At 40.9% G+C, this 18173-nt stretch overlaps 2 protein-coding genes across 8 annotated transcripts; both read left to right on the plus strand.

Annotated features, from left to right (window-relative positions):
- Positions 1-374: 374 nt before the first annotated feature.
- LOC115759768 (gastrula zinc finger protein XlCGF57.1) lies at positions 375-14456 on the plus strand. Of its 7 annotated transcripts, none has more exons than XM_030700832.1 (6): positions 375-494; positions 5634-5733; positions 9102-9269; positions 10532-11272; positions 12071-12283; positions 12379-14456. In XM_030700832.1, the coding sequence occupies exons 1-6, from the start codon at positions 393-395 to the stop codon at positions 13005-13007; spliced, it is 1953 nt and encodes a 650-aa protein (XP_030556692.1). In that variant the 5' UTR covers positions 375-392; the 3' UTR covers positions 13008-14456. The 7 variants fall into 7 exon arrangements, with proteins under 7 accessions (XP_030556692.1, XP_030556693.1, XP_030556687.1 ...); XM_030700833.1 differs by lacking the exon at positions 375-494 and adding an exon at positions 1431-1502; XM_030700827.1 differs by lacking the exons at positions 375-494; positions 5634-5733 and adding an exon at positions 5995-7269.
- A 1817-nt stretch (positions 14457-16273) lies between these two features.
- LOC115759868 lies at positions 16274-18009 on the plus strand. Its single transcript, XM_030700978.1, has 3 exons — positions 16274-16500; positions 16558-17747; positions 17808-18009. Exons 1-3 carry the CDS (start codon positions 16479-16481, stop codon positions 17913-17915), a joined length of 1320 nt encoding a protein of 439 aa, XP_030556838.1. The 5' UTR covers positions 16274-16478; the 3' UTR covers positions 17916-18009.
- The last annotated feature ends 164 nt before the right edge of the window (positions 18010-18173 follow it).

The following is an 18173-nucleotide window of genomic DNA, read 5'->3' on the forward strand; positions in this document are numbered from 1 at the left end:
TAGTACTTTATATGTGTACAACTTGTATAAGCATGCGTATATTAGTTTCTCCATTATATTACCCAACTAATTATTTACTAACCATTCTAAGCCCAATTCAAAAAACTTACTAACATCGATATCAAATCTATGGCGCACAGTAGTTACCATGCAGAAAATATCAGAGAGTAATTTGTTAAATATCGAAGTTTCGATAGCTGGCTAGAACCATCCCTAATTCTGCTCTCCTCGCTCTTCATATTTTGTGCACAAAAAATGCTGTTATAAAAAAGTGAAATAATATGCGTAAACGCGGTGCAAAATGTTCGCAAAAAGAAGATAGCCAAAGTGCGTGCGGTATGAAATTTTGACGCTGTTGGTGCCCGTCTTCAGCCGCCATTTGGAAGAATTGTATGCGTTGTGGTGCTGGACGCCTGCTGCTGCAACATACACAAGCAAGAAAAAAGAGGAGTGGTGGGCAAGTCGAAAGAACTTGGTTTTCTGGTCTGACCGCTGTAAGTAAATTGTGCATATGCATGCGCATGCATGTGCATGTGTATGTGCATTAAAGTATTTAATCCTAACCGCGAAGTCAAGTATGCTGTATGTGTATTTAATGATTGTTCAACTATAATGCTGCCATATTTTAGCTTAAAATTTTTACCGCCTTTTTATGCCCAAGCACAAGCTCCTAAAAGCAGCGCGCAGCCAGTCAATAAGAACAACGCAATCGCACACAAACGTACTCACATACACGCAAAAACGACATACTGTTTCTGTACCTCTCTCTCAAACACCATCTCTTTCTCTCTTTGCTTTTTCTCTGCTTCTCCCACGAGAAACAGGAACGCCGAACACGATACAAGAGCTCTGCACGAATGCACAGCATGGGTAGTTCGAAACTATGTAGAATTGGTGCTAACGTACATAAGTAACAAAAACAATTATTTTTATCTATTTATTACCCCTATTAATTTATAAATTCTCTCTTTTTTAAATATGTATATACATTAAGAAAACAACAATAATTTATCGAACATGCTGACTCACTCATAAGGTGTTCAAGCAGATGTTTTTAACAACTGTACTGCTGCACCTTAATCTGCTTGGTTATATGAAAATGTATTATTTACTCAAGACAATTAACAAAATGTTATTTTATTTTGAAATATTACATTTTGTAGATTTATTTATTTTTAAGTTAATTTCTTTAAGCCGGTTGGGGAAGTTTCTAAAATAAAATTGAACATATTGAAAATTCCGTTCGCGGGAACGTGGTATGTCAATTGTTTGTGCTCACTGTGTGTTCGTGCAGGGCACGAAACGAATGCGCCTCACGAAGAACTTTACATCGCGCTTCTGCTTCTGCTGCCTCCGCGTCTCATTCAATTTTCAGTTTGCTTTGCTCTGTACACCGTACACCACCGCCTCTCACCCGCGCGGCGTTTTGATTTTTCTACTACTGTTGCTGCTGTGCTGCTAAAGTTTTTTCCACATACACGCACCGCAACCACTACAATCAAGTAATTTTTCATACATACATACATATAATGGCGTCATAAGAACATATTTTAGCGAATGTTTATGCAAAAATGCACACAAGTAATTGGTTGGGGTAGTGAGGCTTTACAGTGAAAAGTGCTCATGGATGCGAGTGGAAATAATCTGATTGGAAAAATAGTGTACATTTGTGAAATTCTAATACAATATTATCAAATGACTGCGGTCGACATCAGTGTGTGTGTGTGTGAGAGAGTGTGAGCAACTTATGCATGCTTATGTGTGTACGTTTGAATGAGATACGTGAGCTGCTGTGCGCTTATGTGTTGTATCTGTGAGAGCGTGTGTGTGACTTCGTAATGTATATATATACACATACCGAGTTCCCATTAACGTCATCATCGTGTCATTTTCTTGTTTGCTCTGCGACGCAGGGTTGCATTTTCGAAAAATTAATTTTTCGTATTAATAAATGCAAATGCAAGTGAGCTTTGATTGTATGCGTGTATATATGGGCTGTGAATATCTTATTCGGAAATTACATATTTAGATTTTTGGGTACCATATGTTACATTAAGTTAGGGTTTCTGATTTTTAGTTTATACATCAGTATACTATAATAGTGTTTTTTTTTTTTCATTTCGAGTTTTCTTTTTATTTTTTTTATATATATTCTATTTTATTAAACAATTATGAAATGCACACTAATTGCCTGTAATGAAAATACATATGTATCTCTCTCACGCCTCTCCCTGCTCAGCGAAAAATTGAGCGACAACCAAACAAAATTAAAAATAAAAAGCCGAGAGACGAGGCAACGACAGAAATAATTATAACTATAACTCGAGTTCGACATAGAATGTGGGCAAAACGCAAAACTTGTATGCGCCGCCTGTACTGTTCTCTTTTCGTTTTGGTTCGCTCGTCGCGCGCCCGCCTTAGCTTTCATTTTTTCTCGTTTTGCCTGTGCCAGCCTTTTTCGCTTTATTTTGTACTTACGCTTTGCGATTCAATTCGTTTTTATTGGTTTTCCGCTTTAGGCGGTTGGAATTGTACGTAGCGTCAACGTGCAAATCGTCAGAGGGGTGTGTATGAGGAAACGGTGGAGCGTTGTTCAATGAATACTGAGAGGCAATGTATGTGTGAGAGAGTGAGAGGCAGAAACAGCGTACGAAAGAGCGAGAGCGGCAGCGAACGTCGTGTGAGCGAACAACGAAACAACAAATAAAGCAAAATATAAAAGTGCACAAAGCAAGGAAGTAGAGGCATGGGCCAGGCCACACAATGAAGAGACGATTGCGGGCCAAGAAACCAGTGAGAGAGGCAGCAGAGAGAATAAAATACAACTTCTTTTTTTTTTTTTTGTGTTGGCAGAGGAGCCAAAAGCAAACTAAAGCAGAGAGGTTCAACATCTAGAAGACGGGCAATGCACGCACATACCGCAATAGATGTAGTACATACATAAACACATACGTATGTATGTGTATACGTACTTATAGTACATATAAATTATTTGATTTTTTAGCACGATATGAGTGATATTTTAATAGTATCGATCGTTTTTAGATGCTCAATTACTTATTACTTATATTTGATACAAAATTATGTGGAGTATATACATATGTATATGTATGTATGCTTCCTATTGAATAAAAATATGCACATATTACAACGACTTCCAATTTCAATCATGTTAGCCCTGCCAATTGTCTGTCGCCCCCTGCCGTTAATTGCGACGCAGCTTTCATCTGTGTGCCTGTACAAGCACACACATATACACTTATACATATGCATATGTACACATCTGTTGTATGTGTGTACTTTTGCATATTGACTGCAAATAATTTTCACTTGATTTGCCTTTGCTGCCTTCCCTGCTTTCTGGTGTTCCGTGCATGATGGCGGCAAACTTTAATAGTGGGAAGGGGAGTGCAACTGTACCGCGCGGTCTGTTTGATTATTTCGCGTAAACATAAACACAAAACAAACTGTTGCTCACCGCTGCTGTTATCGTTGCCTCTCTTCTTGCAGGTGGCCCGAACGTAACGAAGTAATGATTGAAAATGCATTGAGCGCGGCAGCCGGTTAATTTTAAAGTACATTTAATATATAATTTCTGCTCCCTGTGAGACAGAAAGGCGACGATTAAAAGTCCGAGCGCAACATATTGCATAACGTAAGTGAAATTCTCGGTTTGTCGATTGTAATTAACTACTTTATACTAGTTTTAAAAATAATATAGATTTAAATTGGGGTACGGTTTGCTTAAAATAATTTTATCGTATGCAATAATTTTAGCTTTGACCACGAAATTATACTTTGCCATATAAAAAGAATCCAATCATTTTAAAATATATATGTTTAGTATTGTATTACCTATTTAATATTCCTTTTTTCAATCCGATGAAACTTTTCCATTTATGTTTATATTTGTGATATCTTAGAGTTAAGCTTTATTAGCCTTTTTTCTCGTGCCTGTGCCGCCCATTTTCCCGGGCCCAGGCAGCACAAATTCGAGTTACATACAATAAAATGTATGTGTTACATATGTAGCTATATATATATATATATATATTCCTACCTCACCATATAAAAAGTGGCGCCCTTTTTGTGTTACATGAACTCTCCCACACCCCCTCTCTTTCTCGCACATACTTGCATTGTGTTTGTGTGTCCTCTGCTTAGCTGAATTATTTGCTGGACCACTGAAAACAATCAAATGGAAAGACGCAAAGAGAGTGAGAGAGTACAGCTTTGAGAGAGGGAAGTATGCTGCTTAAGTGCTTGCTATAGCTCAGGACCTAAGCAAACAATATACTCTCCGCTACCCTCTATTCATCTATCCCCCAATCGTGCGCGCGCGCTTCGTTTCTCTCTGTATGCCTTGCATTTATTTAACCCCCCGCAGGCAGCTCTAGTTTTTCTTACACATACACAAACACTTACGCTCCAAAGCGCGTTGTCTTTAATCGATTTGTACTTCTTGATATTTACATCAGCCACCTGCCTCCTCTCACACTTACACTCACACTTGTACTCCCATACTCTCCACGCGCGCTCTCACAACTTCTATCAAATGCTTGTATTCTCTGATTGGATATCTAAATCCTGAATCCTGCTAAAGGGAGGCATATCGACGGAGCCATACTTCACACCCATAACTCCACTCCCTTTTCCTATGTCTGCTTGGATATTTATTTGCGTGTGCGTGTGTTTTGCTTTTACAATTTATATAAAGCTATTTCATTGTGTGTGCAAAAGAACGCTCAGTTTTTGTGCTTAAGCCTCTTTACTCTAATGGGCAATATTTTCAGTTTATCACCATAAAATCAATATCTGCCCAGCCGCATTTTTGAACATCTTTACATATGAGAATTAGTTACTGATGTAAATGGCTCTGGGTATATGTGCGTTCGTGTATGCTGCTCAACTGTACTCGTATGTTGAAGGGTTAACGTTCGCCAGCGGCGCCAATACACCAGCTTAACATTAGTGCACTTTACAACAACAACAACAACTACAGAAAGAGTTACGCCTAACTCACAAAATGTTGTCACACTGTTAACTGTTCCCGTTGTGCTGTCTGTCAGCCAACTGATAGAATGTAATTACAGAGTTTATTTAAATTTCTGCCCAATCATGTTGATGCTGCGTTTAATAACTATTGCAACTTTGTTAGATACAACTGATTTCAATGTATTTTTTTTTTTATTTTAATTAGTTAGTGTTTTGCAGTTTAAAGTGCGAAAACGAGTATTTTAGTTCTACTGTATATCTGACTGTCTGTTAAACATAAAAAAGAGATATAAAAGTGTGGGGCTTCGCCTAAAAGAGCAGGGCGTACTTTTAAAATCTAAACCTGCTATAGGTTTACAGTTACAGTCTTAAAATTTGACAGGTAAACTACTCATGATCTGCTTTTTGAGCAAACCAAAATGGAGTTGCTTCCACAACTTACGAAGATCGAAATTGTATTAACTCAGAGTTTGAATGTCATGGGTTTGGGCCAAGTGTCATAGATACTTATTAGGAGAGTATTCGTAATCGTTAATTAAGACTGAACAGAGTATGGAGCTGTCGGTTGCCATCGACTGCAGCAATGTGCCTATGTGGCTAGATTTCTTACTGAACTCTGCAATGTTTACTACTTCTAGGTTAAACTACCAGGACTCGGACCGCAGTCGGATAGACCCAGCTATAAGAAAAAGTACACATGGGCATGTCCTAGTACAGAAAAGAAGAATAAGCTACATGGTAATTTTGCCTAGCGCTCCCTCTGCTTTGATGCCCGCTATTGTCCAATTTCAATAACCAGAGCCAACAAATTCCACTTGACTTTTTGTAGCCACGACGGCCAGCGAAAGCAGTCGACAGCAGCAACAACGACAACAATATGTAGGCTGCATCAACCACAGCTACAGCAGCAGCAACAACAGCAATTGCAACAACTACAACAACAATAACAACAACTGTTTAAGAAGCAGCAGCAACAACAATCAACAACAATCAACACGAGAACAACAAGAATTATTAGAAAGAAAAAAAGAGAGAGAGAGGCAACATAATTTGCGTGTAGTTCTCCATAAATGCAGCACGTGAGCGCTGCCAGTTCGGCACCTTCGGTGGTTTCAGCACCGGTGGTGACCACTGGCGGTGGCACCACCATCACTTTGGGCGGACCGCCGCCATTGCCCGGCAGCAAATCAGATCATAAAGAGGACGGCGGCAAGCCGCCACACGGCATTGAAATGTATAAAGTGAACATTGAGGATATATCACAGTTATTTACGTATCACGAGGTCTTTGGCAAAATCCATGGCGATGTGGTGAATCATGTGGCGGCGGTGCATGGCAGCCAGCTGCCACCGCCGCAGCTGCCACCGCCACCGCCACTACCGCCGCAGACAACGCATTCGGCTAGCGCAGCTGCAGCAGCAGCGGCGGCGTCCACAAATAATGCAGCCGTCGCTGCTGTAATGGCATCCGCCAATGCAGCAGCCGCGGCTGCAGCGGCCGCCTCAGCGGCGGCCACAGCCCAACAGCAACAGCAGCAACAGCAAGCCCCAGCGACAAGCACAAATGCTGGATCACAACAGGGCAGCGCCACGGTGACCACGACTAGCTCTGGCAGCAACGGGGGGAATGGGGGCCAGAACAACAACAACAATAACAACAACTCGACAACGACGACGACGGGTGAGTTGCTAATGCCGAAAATGGAGGGCGGCATTCATGGCGTCGATGGGCAATCGAGCGTTGCGTTGGCGCCGGATGGCACGCCCATAGCGACTGGTACGCATGTGTGCGACATTTGTGGCAAAATGTTCCAGTTTCGCTATCAGCTGATTGTGCACCGTCGCTACCACAGCGAGCGCAAGCCGTTTATGTGTCAGGTATGCGGTCAGGGTTTTACCACATCGCAGGATTTGACCCGGCATGGGAAGATCCACATTGGCGGTCCCATGTTCACTTGCATTGTGTGCTTCAATGTGTTTGCCAATAATACAAGTCTGGAGCGCCATATGAAACGGCATTCAACGGACAAGCCATTCGCCTGCACCATTTGCCAAAAGACTTTCGCACGCAAAGAGCATCTGGACAATCATTTTCGTTCGCATACGGGCGAAACACCGTTCCGTTGTCAGTACTGCGCCAAGACGTTTACGCGCAAGGAGCACATGGTTAATCATGTGCGCAAACACACGGGTGAGACGCCACATCGTTGCGATATTTGTAAGAAGTCCTTCACGCGCAAGGAACACTATGTTAACCACTACATGTGGCACACTGGTGAGTGTGATTTGGTGACCGGGGGCGGACAATGCGAGCGGCGAGCGCCACGACCACAAATACAAAAAAAACCAAAAAAAAAAAAACCAAACCAAACCAAACAAAAATTTAATAATTAAAAGTCAAACCGAAAATCGTAAAACGATTATCAAATTACCAAAATTCCAGTAGAGTACAAAACAAAACCAAAATGAAAATACAACCAAATCAGCTACAGATAATATCAACAGCCATCACATCACACCAACCAAATCAAAATCAATCAATTGATCAATCAAATCTCAATCGAATCTCAATCAATCAAGTAACCGCAACTCATCGTGCGTAATTCCTATCGTCTGCTTCCCTCTCCTACCCACTGTCTTTACATTGCTTGTGCTTCCTATATATAAGCCTCCTTATATGTAGCCCTTCAGCTTCCCTGCATTTTGTACTCACAACCTCTCACCCACAACACACTCACATTTTTGCCTATGCATTTAAGAGCTGAATAACTATCGATAGTAAGCACCACTTGATATTAAAACAAGAAGATCTCATTTGGGAGAGGTGCAAAGTATGCAATTTGAAGAAATTTTGAATGCATTTGATAACCAACGATATTTGATATTTCGAATCAAACGAATAGTTGTTTTTTTTTATAGTAGTTAAATCAATTTGATGAAATTTCGTAAAGTCTTTACATTATACGATTTTAATTGATGCTGTCGATTGCTGTTAAGCTCAGTACATTTCCAATGTTCTCGCTCAATACTCGCTCATACCGCTCATAACAATCCTACCCCCCCAAGCCAACATCACACACACACCCACACACACACACACTCACTCTCACTCTCACATGCTCACAATCATTCACTCATCATCAAACCACTCACTTCAATCCTCCAATTGTTCCTGTTATTTAAATCGTCTTCGATTCTTCCTACTCGCTTCGTGTAGTCTGCCTGTGCTCCATTTCCTTAGTATCCCAGTTTTGTAAACGCTCTCCCGCCCCCCCTCTCTCTGCTGTACAGGGTGCTTGAAAATAAAGAAGCGTTCGTTGTTGCTGCTTGTCGATTGCCAACGTCCTGTGCCTGTGCCTACGGCGTTCATAGTGCGACAGAAGACAAACAAAGAAAACACTTTACACCTAGTGGGCTGGAGAGATTCTCCCATTCCTGCAACACACATGCATATAATTTAGGGTTAGATTTTTGGCGTCGAACCCGGCTTCATTCACCAGACGAACTTTACGTTCACGCACACATTTGCATTTTGCATTAGCATTAGCGCAGAATATCTAGAACTGGAAAGCTTTCAATGGAAAGTGCCGCCATTAGGGATGCTCAGTAATTAATGTATATGAAATTGAAACGCAAATCCAATTGGTTTCCAGCTCTAGTTAGAGTATCAGGCACACACAAATGCACACAAACAAACACGCACACAACTACATCCTCTCATACACATACGCTTCACATGACCAAAAAAAACCACGCCCACCGACCATGCGCCACCCACAAAGCCGAGCCTCCGTTCGCTTCGTTCGAACCCAACGCAAGCCACGGCCAGTTTCACACACACATAGCGGTGCCGGGGGTTTCTTTTTTTCTTTTCTAGTGAATTTTTTTATTATTTAAATTTGTATTTTTTAGCTATTAGTTTTGTTTTAAATATTTTGATTATGATTATTTGGCGGGTCATTTGAAATTTGAAACAACAAATGTCTAGAGAATAATACGAGAATATGATCGCGTTGAAAAACATATTTGAATGCTTGCGCTAACCAGAAAAAAAATCTCCCCACCCTATACTTTCTGTTCTCTGTTCTGTGTACCACCAACAAACAGGTCAAACACCGCATCAGTGCGATGTCTGCGGCAAGAAATACACGCGCAAGGAGCACCTAGCCAACCATATGCGCTCCCACACCAACGAGACGCCGTTTCGTTGCGAAATCTGCGGCAAGAGCTTTAGTCGCAAGGAGCATTTCACCAATCACATACTCTGGCATACAGGTAAAGAGACAAAACGGAACCAACCAACCAAACAACCAGCCCAACGCATAACCCGACCACAACACAAATACACACTCTAAGCCAAGTCCATTGCATTTTACCGCTAAATTTCGTACAGCCCATCAGTGTCCAAAATTGGACCGGAAGAAACCCCTCCACAGTCATACACAGCCACAAACACATGCGCGATTGGTGCACGAGCAGCGATAACGAACCATAAGGGCTGGGGCCTCATAACAACAACAAAATTTCAATAATTATGAATCAAATGGTTTAGTGTGATTCGAATCCATTCGAAATTCACAATTAAATGGGATTAATTCATTGCATGAGTGAGTTATTGATTAATCAAAATCACTGTAAAATCATTGTCAATCACAGATATTGATTCAAATGCTGAATTCTATTTGATTATTTTTGAATACTGTGATTGAATATGAATAACAGTATTATCATTGTTAATCACTGATCAAAACTGAATTTGATATGCTTATTTTAAGTAATTCGTAATTCGATAAAAGAAACAAAACAATTGTCAATCACAGTGATTGAAGCTTTCGTTAACTCTTACATTGATTGATCTAATATTTTGAATTCAATAAGATTGGTTTAAGTAGCATGATTCGTTCATATCACCAAACAACAGTACAGTAACAATAGTCAATCACGCTGATTGAACAGTTTATTTAAAGAGGAATACTACAAGTATTATAAAATGCGCTGCAACTTATGGTGATCGAAGCTTTGAATCCTTGCTAAATACAACACTTTATATGTAAAGCTTAATTACTCCTACTAAAAATTCCTTGTGTTGGTAATGAGTCATTTCTTGCTCGAAAATTTGAATAATTTATTTGTGACTCGAATCGGCGTAATTCATTTGATTAACTCCCTCGTTTGTAGCTAGAATTTCCTTGTATTAGATTCCGGTATTCCAGTTAATCACAAAAAAAAATATAAAAGTCCATAGAGTCTGACTGATGACATGAGATTGCGATGATGGATTAATCCTATTTTATATTAGACCAATGAAATTGCAATGATTGAAAAGCAATCAAACTGATATCTGAATTAGCAGACACCAAATTGAACTCATCTGGGGTTATGTTGTTGTATTGGGAGAAACACGCAATCGGAGCGAGACTTAAAACAATGACAAGGACTGATAACTGATGACGTATATCTGTTGTTAATATGGTTCGTTTGTGAATGATTACTAATCTGTAATGTTATTGTACGATTCTTACCTTTTACCACGCAAGCAGGCGAGACGCCGCATCGGTGCGACTTCTGCTCCAAGACGTTTACGCGCAAGGAGCATTTGTTAAATCACGTGCGCCAGCACACGGGAGAGTCGCCGCATCGCTGCTCCTACTGCATGAAGACGTTTACGCGCAAGGAGCATCTGGTGAATCATATACGCCAGCACACGGGTGAGACACCGTTCAAGTGCACGTACTGCACGAAAGCGTTCACACGCAAAGATCACATGGTTAATCATGTACGGCAACATACAGGCGAATCGCCGCACAAGTGCACATACTGCACCAAGACGTTTACGCGCAAGGAGCACCTCACGAATCATGTGCGACAGCACACGGGCGATTCGCCGCATCGTTGCAGCTACTGCAAGAAGACCTTCACCCGCAAGGAGCATTTGACGAATCATGTACGCCTGCACACTGGAGATTCGCCGCACAAATGCGAATACTGCCAGAAGACGTTCACGCGCAAGGAGCATCTCAATAACCATATGCGCCAGCACTCGAGCGACAATCCCCATTGTTGCAATGTGTGCAACAAGCCCTTCACACGCAAGGAGCATTTGATTAATCATATGTCCCGTTGCCACACCGGCGATCGTCCTTTCACCTGCGAGACGTGCGGTAAATCGTTCCCCCTCAAGGGTAATCTGCTGTTCCATCAGCGCAGCCACACCAAGGGCCAGGAGTGCGAGCGTCCGTTTGCCTGCGAGAAGTGCCCCAAGAATTTCATATGCAAAGGTGAGTAGCCTTTTGTGCAGCAGAGTGTATTACGCGAGACGTGGCGTCAGCATAGTAGTCTTCCCAGTCCAGCCGCATTTCTGTTATCAACCAACCAATCCTTAACCCTTCCTCTAACCCACAGTGCAGCGAATAATCTCTGTTAAGGTCAATTTCAATTTCAGCTCATTTTTATTGATTCCTTTTCTAAAATTTATAGCCGAAAGTCTGTGAATAGCTTTCCATAGGTAATCATTAATAGACAATGCATAGAGCTTTAGGTATCTTTCTAAACAAAATATATTATAATTAAACATTGCGTTATAAGTTAATATAATTATTCCAAAAGTTATCTAGTGGTAATGCAATTGATTTTTTAGGATGATCTAAAACGATTTATTTTTATAAGTTATTCGGGGTGATATGAAGATTTATTTATTTATTATTATTATTTTGAGACTTAGGGTTTCCGTTTTTTCTGTGCGTTTTGTCATTATCAACAAAAAGATTAAAAAAGATCCCCATATAATCTAATCAATAGTTTGGATAACTGGGTTTTGTCAAGTATTCGTTGCACTGTGCGATCGGTTGAGTTGCCCCAAGTTTCCCTCACCTCTAACTAAAAAAAAAAAACAAAAAACAAAATGAAAATGTAAGAAAAATGCCCGCCCGCCCGCTCGCTCGAATTGGTTTGGTTCGGAGTGGCTCGACTTTTCGGCTGCCGAAGTCGGAAGAGCCGCCACCCTTGGTTTTTTGTCGAAATTCGATCTCTCCTTGTCGGCAGATATCTTCATGTCGCTTCCATTGTCCGTTTCGCAGGTCACTTGGTCTCGCACATGCGCTCCCATTCGGGCGAGAAACCGCACGCGTGCACACTGTGCAGCAAGGCTTTCGTCGAGCGCGGCAATTTGAAGCGCCACATGAAGATGAATCACCCGGATGCTATGATGCCGCCACCACCCGTGCATCCGCATCCGCAAATACCGGCTGGTGTGCTGACCCAAGTCAAGCAGGAAGTGAAACCGATCATAAGTGAGTCGGACACAGAACACACGAAACAAGACACGCGACTGTGTCTGCCTACGCTCGTTCAATTGCCATACTGACCGCATCTTCCCCCTTTACAGTTCCCCATCACTCGGCGACGACCACGATGCACACCATTCAGCAGATAACAGCGGGCGCTGCAGCGGCTGGCGCCGGTGCCGTCCAGTTAACGCCTGGCCTGGTGCCGCTTGTCACCAGCACGCTCATCTCCCACAATGCCCAGCAGTCGCAGAAGCAGCAGCAGGCGGCCGCAGCAGTTGCCGCACAACAGCAGGCGGCAGCAGCAGCCGCTGCCCAGCAACAGGCGGCGGCGGCTCAACAACAAGCGGCAGCAGCAGCGCATCAGCAACATCAGCAACAGGTGGCCGCACAGCAGCAACAACAGCAACAGCAGGCGGCAGTCGCTGCACATCAGCAGCAGCAACAGCAACTGCAGCAGCAACAGTTGCTGCAATTGTCCATACAGCATGCGGCGCATCATCACCAGCAGCATCAGCAGCAGCAGCAACAGCAGCAGCAACATCATCAACAGCAGCAACAACAACAACAACAGTCGCATCCACAGGCGCCGCCACAGCAACAACAACAGCAACAGCCACCGCCACAGGTGCCAATCGCATTGATAAGTGATCCAAGCGCGCTGGCGCGTGCCGCGATGCAACTGCAGCATCTGCCCACAAATGTGGAGCAACATCCGGTGGTTTACTAACAGTAGCCCCTGCTGCCTGGCTACCCGACGACGGCGGCGGCGGCCACAACAGCCACAACACAGTGGTAAAAAAGAAAAGCACACAAAATCCGGCGGCCAATCGAAGCAACTGAAGGCAACAACAATCCACATCAACACATAAGCAGCTAGTTATACATATAAAACATATTCATTTATATATTTTATAAAGCCGCGCGCTGGTTACGCCTTGAACCCGATAATGTGTCTCACCCCTTACCTATTACCCAACTCTCCAGTCAGGCGCCTGCTTGCGCAACGTGCAATACAAGAAAAAAAAACATCTCATAGTTTCCCTTCATTGTTCTCTAACCGATCTTTTTAGGCGCTTAGCGTCTATATAATATATATTTTTCACGTCTCTGTCACATTTATGAAATGTACGCGTAACGACGGCGCTAGGGCTGGCTGTTAGCTGTGCTATCGGCCAAGTTAGCGAGAGTTCATCAATGGGTTCAAAAAGTTGTAATCAGTTTTTTTTTTTTAGTTCGGCGCCTGTATTTTTAACATTATGTTTCATTAAGTTATGCATAGGAAGTGAGAGAGAGAGACATTCATATATTCTTACACGGCATCCTCATACCATACAACTATCATAAATATATATTTATATATATATATATATCAATTATACATACTTTGTATATAAACTGCAGCAAAACTTTGAGATATTGTCGGAAAATTTTGTATTATTTTGTGCATTTTGTAAGACAAAGTATGTAGCGAAACAGCTTAAACAGTTATGCATACATTTACATATAAACTACACAAATATTATGCTAATAGCAGCGCCCAGTTAATATATATCAAACCACCCTCTTAACCTTCAGCCCCGTTAACGTTTAAGTCCGACAAATTGTTGCCTATGGATGGAAAACTTTGTTATATAGGGCAAGGCGTATTAGAGCAGTTAACTAACAAGTGAGTTGAAGAGGAATAATCGTAGGCTAAGTCAAGAACTAACGAGAGATGATAGAAACGCAAGAAGAAAATTATATATTATTATATTTAATGTTAGTTGAACTACTAAGAAGAATTAAGATTGATTATAATGAGACAAAAGAGCGAAAGTGAATTAGTTTTTAGTTATATCTACAAAATGTGTGTGTAGAGTAGCGCACGCGCTATAATTCTAATTACGATTACGATTACGATATGACAAGAAAACTAAGCGATGAAGTTATAACCTCCTCCCCCCCAACTACACACTATTAAAGTTAACAACAACAAGAATAATAATAATAAAGCTAGGCACAACTCTACAATTAAATATAACAATTACTGTGCTTATGTTGAAAACAGCAACAAATTATAGAAGAAGCAAGCCCCAAGCGCCACAAGCAACAACATATCTGCTTTAAATTTTACACAAACAAATAAGGAAAGAGAAAACGAAAAGAAAAAAATATAATAAATAAATAATATTATTAGATGAGTCAAGTTTATTAATATTTAAACACACACACTCACACACACACACATAATGCTTCCTTTTAAATGCAACATTTTATTAATTTAATATTTTAATTAAACCATATAATTTAAATTAACCAGATAAACTGTACATGTACACAAATAAAACATCATACACAAAAAACAATTAAGTATTTTTTGGTTTCACTTTGATTTGTTCATTAAAGAAGGAAAATGAAATTTTAAAATAAATATATACAGTTTGTGTTTTTATTTTTAAGGCATTTATTGGCAGCGACAGAAGTTTATAAATATGTACTAAGAATGCAGGGAACAATTAAAAATTGTAAAAAAAAAAAAACAAAAACAAAAACAAATGTGCGCAAGAATTAAATTATTTAAGCAAAAAAAAAAAAACATTTTTGCGAAGTTTTCACAGATTTCTGATTGCATAACGAATCGCTTTAGTCTAATGTATTTTTATAAGGGAAAATACAGAGTCAAAATAAAGAAAAACCCTTGTGAAAACTTCGTCTAAATGTGAAGAGAGACACACACACACACACACACACACACACACAAGCAAACATGTTTATGTAGTTGTTTTAGCCGTGTTAGTTTTTGGTGTTTTTTAAAATAGATTGGAGATGTGTATAATAGAGCGCAGTATATAAAATGCATATAGAGTATATATATATATATATATATATATATATATATATGTATATTATATATAATACGATTATTAACTAATATATTAACTGAACAACTGTATTTGTAGCATGCGAATGGCAATTTTAAAGTGTGTTGCAATATTTAACAAACAGATTAATTTGTAAGTTTGCATAAATCGATTATAGCTTAACACACATAATTTACACAATAATAATAATAATAATTATTATTATTATTATTAACAATAAGCTGCAGGTGTCGAAAAATGTTTCCTAAAACGCAGCCAATTAAAGCAACAACAAAGAAATGATAAGAACAGAAGAAACAGAAAGAACAAGCAAAATTAAAACACAAATCAATAACAATACTAAGTAATTAGAAACAATAATGTACTATAATGCAGATACAATATATACACTATATATACCTACAATATATGCCTATACCGACAAATGAAATTGAATGAATAATAATACATTATACATACAACATAGAATATATTGTACAAGTTAAATCGAACTAAATACATACAAATTAAAGACGTAGTAAGCACCAAACAAATAAATAAAAAATTAAAATGATAATGATAATGATAATGAAAATAAATATTAAACAGCTGCGCTAATAAGCTTATGCTGTATATTATAATAACTTTTATACAAAATTTCGTTGGCTAACGACGAAAAAATTATGCTTTTATTTTTCTAAAAGCTTCGCAAATACAACCAATTTTGAGGTTATAGTTAGAAAAACGATTCGTATGAATATCTCTATATGTTATATTGCAGACGGTACAAGTTTTTTGTTTTGACTTGAAGCTTCATTTTTAAGCTCGACAGTTTAGCGGCTTAGTAAAACAGTTTGCAAAGATTCCAAAAAAACAAAGACAAAGTCGTGTACATTTTCTCGATCTGCATAGTTGTACATATATCATGCACATATATGTTTGAATTATCTGAATCTTGTAGGTGCAGGCAAATTCCTAACATTACACATAATTTAATTAACTTAATACATTGTACAAAAAGCTCGCAATGAGAGAAAAAAGTATAATACGGTAAATTCAAATACTGAAAATACTTGCATATGCTGGCCGACTATCGGCTAAAAAGTTACAGCTACGATAGTCGCAATCATCGGCTTGCCCATGTCGCATCTCTAACTGAAGACGGCAAGCTAAGTGTAGGTAGGTGGGCCAGCCTGCCTGGAAAACCACCCCTAAGGAAGGCACGTTTAGGTAGCAAGGCCTCTGAAATTATGGACCCTGGACAGCTGGTCAGGCTGCATTTGTTTGGCAGTGTCTAAAATGCTTTGCGCCTGCCAACAGCTAAGTGACAGTACCAGAAATTGTAGCACAGCCGACAAATGGCCACAAAACAGGAAACAGGTAAGCTGAGGCAGCGCTATGACTTGTAGGCCAGTGTGAACCGTTGCTACTCCACAGAGCCAAAGCCCAGCACACTGCTGCAGCTAAATGATGACGTTCTGGCCTTGATAGTGGCCCAACTAAATGTGTACCAACAGTTCGAGCTAACCCAACTGCACAGCCGCCTGAGGAGCATTGTCCAGTCGCTGTGGCGCACGCGTGTGCACAATGTGGCGCTGCAAGATGAGCTGCTGTGCCGTGCGTCGTCGCGTCACTTTCAGGCATTCATGCTGGCACTGGCGCCGCATCTGGAGCGTCTCAGCTGCCATCGGCTGGATGTGAGACGATTGCGAATGCTAAATGAACACTGCTTGCCGGGTGTCAGCAGCCTGGAGTGGCTGGGCGATGATCATGAGCCGCGACGTGGCCGAGTTCGATTCGTGGACGAGGATGTGCGTTTGCTAAAGCGTGTGTTTCCCTCGCTGCGCAAGCTCAAATTGCGTGGCTGCCAGGTGACGGGCAAGTATCTGCACGAGTTGGAGCTGCTAAACGAGCTGTGCCTGGACGACTGTCAGTATCTGGAGTCGCAGTACTTTCGCGACATCTTTCGGCAGCTGAAGCTGCGCAAGTTTGACATTATGGAGGACTGCGATGAAGTGAACTGCTGTGATTTGGTTGACGTGCAGCTGTGCCCCACATTGGAGCACATTAAGATTGCCGATTATCATCTGTGCATGGAATCGGACATAACACAGCAGCTGCTGCGCCTGCCACGCCTACACAAGCTCTCCATATATTCCAAGAATTTTGTCTTCGATGTGCTGGCGCGCATAGCGCGACTCAGCAATGCCGCAGCTGGCGGCATCAAGCAAATCGAAGGCTTTCGCTTTAGCGGACTTCTACACGACTATGAACGCTTCTTTCGTGAGCTAAGCAATCTACGCCATCTGCGCAGATTGGAGGTGCACGGACAGTCGGAGGATGGACAGCTACAGTGCCTCAGCGATCAAATGCTCTGCCCACTGGCCGCTCAGCTGCCAGAGCTCTGCGAGCTGCACCTGTGCGGCTATCAGCTGGAGAGTCCAGCGGGTCTACTGCAATTTGTGATCAACTGCCGCCAGCTGCGCATCTTGGATATGACAAGATCTCGTTGCATTGGCAACGCATTCATCGGCCGTTGTCTGGCAGTGCTGTCCAAGCAAAGCTGGCGCACCCAGCCGCTAGAATTGTGGATCAGACAGAGCGACATTAATCCCAGCTGTGTGCAAGTAAGCGTGAATATACTTATTTATATATACATTATTGATTATCTTTGATTTGCTTTGTAGAATCCCCGATATTTAGTCAGCGACAGATCGCTGCGAATTGATACCAAACGGATGACACCGAACATTGATTACATGTCTAGTGTGCTCAAGTTTAGCTTTGTAAGATGATTTGTTACCTGTGCCAACTGTGTGCCTGACTTCACATATGCCCTGTATTTATAATCCAATATATATATGTATGTTTACTTAAGACTGAATGCAACGCGCAGACGATTACATTAATCTTTCTCTCTTCAGCTAAAATTGAAAATTCATAAATTTAAGAGATATCTTGTCTGCACTCCAAAGTATTAGCAAAATATTATCTATCACAGTTAACATATAGTTGTGTGTATCAGAATATTATAACGTTTATATATATACCCA

The sequence above is a fragment of the Drosophila novamexicana genome, unplaced genomic scaffold (assembly GCF_003285875.2).
Source record: "Drosophila novamexicana strain 15010-1031.04,08,12 unplaced genomic scaffold, DnovRS2.1 tig00000387-arrow-pilon, whole genome shotgun sequence".
Classification (NCBI taxonomy): domain Eukaryota; kingdom Metazoa; phylum Arthropoda; class Insecta; order Diptera; family Drosophilidae; genus Drosophila; species Drosophila novamexicana.